The sequence below is a fragment of the Sycon ciliatum genome, chromosome 3 (genome assembly GCF_964019385.1).
Source record: "Sycon ciliatum chromosome 3, ocSycCili1.1, whole genome shotgun sequence".
In the NCBI taxonomy this organism is placed as follows: Eukaryota; Metazoa; Porifera; class Calcarea; order Leucosolenida; family Sycettidae; genus Sycon; species Sycon ciliatum.
Genome location: NC_088645.1, coordinates 18,196,014 through 18,202,150, shown reverse-complemented (window position 1 = coordinate 18,202,150; position 6,137 = coordinate 18,196,014). Strand labels below are relative to the sequence as shown.

General features: G+C 47.5%; 1 protein-coding gene across 2 annotated transcripts in view; it reads left to right on the top strand.

The window, feature by feature from the left end:
- Window positions 1-68: 68 nt before the first annotated feature.
- The window catches only part of LOC135811641 (4-aminobutyrate aminotransferase, mitochondrial-like), a 28,675-nt gene continuing 22,606 nt past the window's right edge, over window positions 69-6,137 (top strand). The window contains exons 1-2 of one of the 2 annotated variants that reach the window (XM_065324876.1): window positions 69-395; window positions 5,924-6,057. In XM_065324876.1, coding sequence (XP_065180948.1) covers window positions 374-395; window positions 5,924-6,057 — 156 coding nt within the window. In that variant the 5' untranslated portion in view covers window positions 69-373. Of the gene's footprint in view, window positions 396-1,637; window positions 2,150-5,923; window positions 6,058-6,137 lie in introns of those variants that run through there. The other variant, XM_065324875.1, reaches the window with a different exon arrangement.

The following is a 6,137-nucleotide window of genomic DNA, read 5'->3' as shown; positions in this document are numbered from 1 at the left end:
GCAGGAAGTAACTCTGCCCTCCTTGCCTCTTTGAGTTACTGGCAGTTTCAAGGTGTGTGTGTGTGTGTGTGTGTGTGTGTGTGTGTGTGTGTGTGTGTGTGTGTGTGTGTGTGTGTGTGTGTGTGTGTGTGTGTGTGCGTGTGTGTGCCCCGCCAGCCCCCTGTGCCTCTGACTGCTGGTTTGTTGCTGCCCAGGATCGGTCTGCCTGGAGGCAGATTGCCCATCGTCGTCCTCCCGCCCGTGCTCCCCCTGATCCTGACTCTGGCTTCCGCTGCGCATGTGGAAAGGTCTGCCGTCGTCCCGGGGATCTCAAGCGCCACGCTCCATACTGCAAAGCTAGCAGATAGTCCCTTCGCTATCATTGCCATCGGCAATGGGCACGTCCGAGGTTCAAGGTGTGTGTGTGTGTGTGTGTGTGTGTGTGTGTGTGTGTGTGTGTGTGTGTGTGTGTGTGTGTGTGTGTGTGTGTGTGTGTGTGTGTGTGCCCATAAGTAGGATCATTTTCAAGTCCACCCAGAGTTTTGGGGATTTCAGGGGGTGTCGGCCGTTGGGCGGTTCAATAACCAATTGAGTCATCTTTCCAAGATTCTTTTTGAGTCTCTCTCCCCTCTCCCGGGGAGACTCACGTGACCAGTTTTGGCAGTGAGCAACAAGTAAGTAAGTAAGTGTGTGTGTGTGTGTGTGTGTGTGTGTTCGTGTGTGTGTATGGTTGGTGGAACAAGAAGACCCTCGCACGTACATGTGCTACTACATGATGATGGTACTAGTAATGACAAGTGATTCATTTGGGTCAAGATATGCCTGCTAGGTATTTCTACACCCTAAATCAGTCTAAGGCAAGAACGTACATGTATGTCCGAGCGGGCGAAAGGGTCAGGACATGACTGACTAGACTGTCATGTCGACAGCACATGGTGGCTGGTCTGGCATATTATAATAATATATATACATGGTGGCTGGTCTGGCATATGTATGGGCATTTTGGTCACAAGTGTTCCTCTGCTCTCTGTTTATACCGTGGAAAAGAAGTTTTTTTGTACAGGCAGTCTTTTTATTCTGCTAAATCTCCGAACAGCTACATTTTTTTTTTTTGTACGTGTTTACGGCATTCAACTTTCAAGTTTTATAGTCTACTCTACGTAGGCTACAATTTAGTCGACCGCCCGTGTGCCAGTCCCCGTTGTGCTCGCAATCCTGAAAACAATAGAGAAGTTTCGTATTCCGAGGCAAAAGATTCGGCACGCGAGAGCGATGTCAAAAATGCACTTGAAGATTCGACATGCTTGTTCGGAAAAGCCCATTTTGCCGAAGCATTTTTTCGAAATGAAAAACCTCTCTAACGATAATATTACGGAGGAGAGAAGTTTTTGTATCAGCTAGCTGAGCGGGATGCGACAAGTGCGGCAACAGACTGCCAGACTAGCGCCAGTACACATGACATTGCACGTTTTTGTAGCTGTCAGCCTGTCACGCACACTCAGCAGCAGCAAAGGAGGTCGTGCTACACGCGTAGATCTACATGTACTCGATCGACTGCAAGCTGCTGCTGGCACTGGATCATGGATGATCGACGTGACTTCCGTGCGGTTTTGCATTTTAATATTACAGTCAACTTCGCTAATAACGACTGCGGATATAACGACAATTCGCGAATAACGAACGACCCATGCCCAGAGCAAAGTCCCATCCAACTGTAATACATAATAATGAGACTTCGGGTATAACGACACTTTGTGAATAACGACACTTTTCTGATGCCCCACCCAGTGTCGTTACAAGCGAAGTTGACTATAAAGGATACGTCTGTCTCACCAATCCGCGCAAAGGACCCGCATGCGCAGCTCTCACACAAAGCGAAGCAAAAACTTGGAATGTAGTGCGGGGTTGATTGTTCACCTTCACGGCTATACGACTCCCTGGTCTGTACAAGGTACCGACAATGGCTGCGCACACAAAGGTCGAGTAGATTCGCTTGTCCGCTTCGGCGTTCTTAGCTGAAAGGGTTTGATCTGTGACTGGGAGTACCGAGTATCACTGTCCATCGGCGTCATGACGTGTGTCCCACCTCGCTTCGCAGTTTCGTGGCCAGTGCATCCCAGTATTATCATGTCGAGACGCCTCGCTGCGCATCAAACTCGGTGTATTTCAGGTAAGCACTGTACTAGGCGGCACTAGCTGTCACTAAAATCTGGCCTTGGGTTGTGTGTTTGTAGAAACGCTACAGCTTACTTACAAGCGCAGTTTTCTTCAGCATTGCAAGAACAGATTGACAGCACCACGGTGGTGTTTGAGCCGCTAGGAAGATCCGTGACTAGAAAAGGTCACAGTCCAGTAGACGTATAGACACGCACACACACAGTGACAGCCAAGATAGTCTTTCTGAAGAGCCTTCTGTCGTTTCGAAGTGATGTAAATTAAATTAAAATAATTTTAATTAGGCCACAAAGAAATAAATCGTTGTTTCGGGTCACCCGACCGACCGTCTTTTTTCACCCGACCGCAACTTTTTTTTAGTGCATGCAAATGTGCATGACTAGACTATGTACACACGCGACCCAAAATTAATAATAGCAGTCCAGACATCGACCTCAGAAGCAGCCCTTGGTGACGACGTTGTCTTCTATCTCCGATTCGCAATCGGTCCTGAAACAGCATCAGCTCCGCCACTGCGTCGCTCATTGACAGAAGTTGTCAAGGACTTAGGTGAGAGCTGCTCGCCAGACTCGTTTGCCAGCGAGGCCAAGATCTGGTCCTGGAAGGGACCTGGATCTGATGGGACAATGGCTACGCTGGATCGACTACAGTCAGATTTGATCGACTGGCTTGATGGAGAAAAGCTATTCGATATGCACATGCCCGCAACTAAAATAAAAAAATAAATAAACCTGACCGACCGACCCTGGTACGGATGAGTGAAGTGACCCGAAACAACGAATTAATTCTAGGTGGCCTTAGTGGGGTTTTCACCATAATGGCGGGGTGATTCCATAACTACAAGCATGCTGTACTGCGTTCTACACCACAGCACTTTGGTGTGCTTGGGCTGTGGGCCTATCATCTGTTATTCCCGTGATTCGAGCTCTGAAGCGAAGGCTTGACTTCACAGGAATCCCTCGCCTTGCGTGTTTACTGTTAGCTGTGTTCCCAACTGGCGCGTGGACGCGGTACGCTTGCGGTTCATGCGTGCCCAAACGCGCGCTCAGGCTTTCACAAAAAAACAGCAATCCGCGTCGTATTTAGCGCGTGCGACACCTTCGAGTACTAATTTGTTGACCCCGCCTGTCAGAGTGACTGGCATGTAAGCTGGTACGCGTCTGATAAGCGCTGACAATTCCAACATGTTGGAATTTCCATTTCGGCGCGTTTCCGTACGCATGGCGCCTCAAAAGCCAGCAAAAATTCGCACAAACGCGTGGTTTCACGCGTACACGCGCCAGTTGTGAACACAGCTTACAGCCACTACGACTACACAGTACGAGCATGCATGTATATTGTATGCCTGGAGAAAGCCAGAGTCATAAACTGATAACTCTAACACACACACACATGCGATCATGCCTGTGACTAGAACTAGCATTGTAAAGTACCATGATGGGAGACTGCTGAAGACCTAGTGATACTGATTACAAACGATCATTGTGCGGACCGTGCAGTCCCCCAGCCAGCTCCCGAGGGTTGCATGCCTGCGAACCGTTGCAAACCTGAGATCGTGACAATGACATACCTAGGTATGAAATCATTGTTGAAATCAGTACGCAAATATAGCTGGGTGGCATGGAACACAGTTGAAAATGCACTTTTGGGTGCCTATTAGGGAGCATCTCATAAGTTCGCATTTTTTCTAACCGTAACGCATTTCGAAACGGGGGAGGGGGGGGGGGTAGGGGGGTAACGCCCTTTTCGAATACATGTAGAAAATGACAGTTCGCACATTTCCTGGATGTGTACATACTGTGCATGCAGTGCATGTGCTAGATCGCTTCAGCAAATGTGCGTGTTTAGGTACTAGGTGTAGATCTATGTGCCTGTGTTTGGAGATCAGCCTGGCACTGCATGCATGCAGGCTACTCAGAGGTGTCAAGTGTCACACCAGCATCATCAAACTGTGTACCTGGCCGCAGCTTTCACAGTTCACAGTCGTTGTGGAGGAACTCTGTTTATGTGCGTGTACATGTCATTCATTGTTCTTGTACTCAGTACTAGATGCAGTACTATGTGCCATTCACTTTGACATTCGTACATGTGCATGGACATGCATGGCATGGACATGCACAGATCCACACGGAAAATGTGCGATAAGACTTTCAAATAGAGGGGGGATGTAGGGGGGTAAACTCTACTGTAAATATACAAAATTTCGGTGCTGCAAAATTTCGGCACTTCACGATTTTTGACTTTTCGGCGGCGATTTATTTTCGGCGTGGGGTAGAGGGCATGGTATAGTGCGACAGATGCTGTGAAAAATTTCATCGGCGTTTTAATTTAGGCGTTTTGGGTCGGTGCCGAATATAGCCGAAATTAAATAGCTGCCGAAAATTTGCATATTTACAGTATTCGAAATGCGTTACGTTTACAAAAAAAGTGCGAACTTAGGAGATGCTCCCTTACCACCCTCGATGTCGAGACAGTCCCGACCAAATCGGGATGGTTGGCAGGCATGGGGTTGACTGCTGGCCCAGGTTGGCTACAGGGTCGAGCGCCTCCCCATACCCAGTATCAGCATCATCTTGGGAGCAGATGCATCTCTAGGTCTCTACTGCCTCATCATAGAGGAGAAGTTTAGCAAAGAGAAGTTCCAGTGAAGAATGTACAGGGACGGCATGTTAGTACATGTAATGTCAGTACAGGTCCTCCCTCGTTAGTAGATAATCTCTGGGCCATCGAAAAAGTTATCTTATAACGAGACTTATCTTGTAGCAGGACTTGCAGCTAAAGGTGAAATAGGCACTACTTCGTACTTACCGGGGCTACCCTCGATACAACATAAATTATCGATGCTTCAACTCGTTATAAGATAATTGAAAAATCTCCAACGTAACTCTTCCTTGGATGAAAAGGATCGTCCATATTCGCAAATACATAGGGTAGATTTATTACGTTTCGTCTTTCTGCTTTATCCTACATGTTTTGGCCTTGGTCCTGCATGGTCAGTATTATCAAACAATAGAAGGACAGAGGAAGTGTTTTTACTCAGAGTTTCACGCACTAAGCGATCATCAGAAAACAGTAATTGGAAATCTGGATCAGTATTGGTTTATATCCTCACAAAGCAAAGTGTAAATAGCGGCAGTGCAAAGCGTGAATGACAGCAAGTGGTGAAAGGTGACAACCACTGGAGCTGGTTGTCTCTTACTTAATTAGTTAATTGGTCAGTATTATCTTATACTGAGGGTTTGGCACTCCAGGGACCTGGGCAAAGGGTCGTTATAACGAATTTTATGTACTAACGGATTATGTTGTAACCGGACCTGTAAACAGTTGTATAGACCACGTTTCGCCAGGGGATTTCAGATTTCTATTTACTAACGGGGTTTATGTACTAACCGGACTCGTCATAATGAGGGAGGACCTGTACATGTAATATTAGTACATGTAATATTAGTACATGTAATATTAGTACATGTAATGTTAGTACATGTAATGTTAGCACTACATGTTTGCACGCTGGACATTACATGGTCGCTGGAATTGGCCAGGGAAATTGAACCGGGCATGGCCATATCCGTAACCGCCGTGCCCACTGTACCAGTGGTGCTGGTTGCCGGCCCTGCTTACCACACTGGCCACCCGATCATCACAGGCCAGCGCCTTGGTGAGTGTTTAGCAGGAGTGGTCAGTAGGGACATAACTCAGGACTCCAGGACCCTGTGGTGAAGTCATCGGATGTCCTTTTTGATTATTTCGGTTTTAAATCTCCCTCCAGGAAGCACAACCTGGTCAAGACCACCCCAAGCAGTAGCCCAAGTCCGCCGCCGTGATGGCGATGTTAGAGTGTCTGAGGTACCGTTTGACGGCCTACCCAGGGTAGTCACGTCCATCCCTGGTCCGAAGTCTCAGGTAAGATAAGAATATACAGTCAACTTCGCTATTAACGACTGCGGATATAGCGACTATTCATTCGAATAGCGACTCGAATA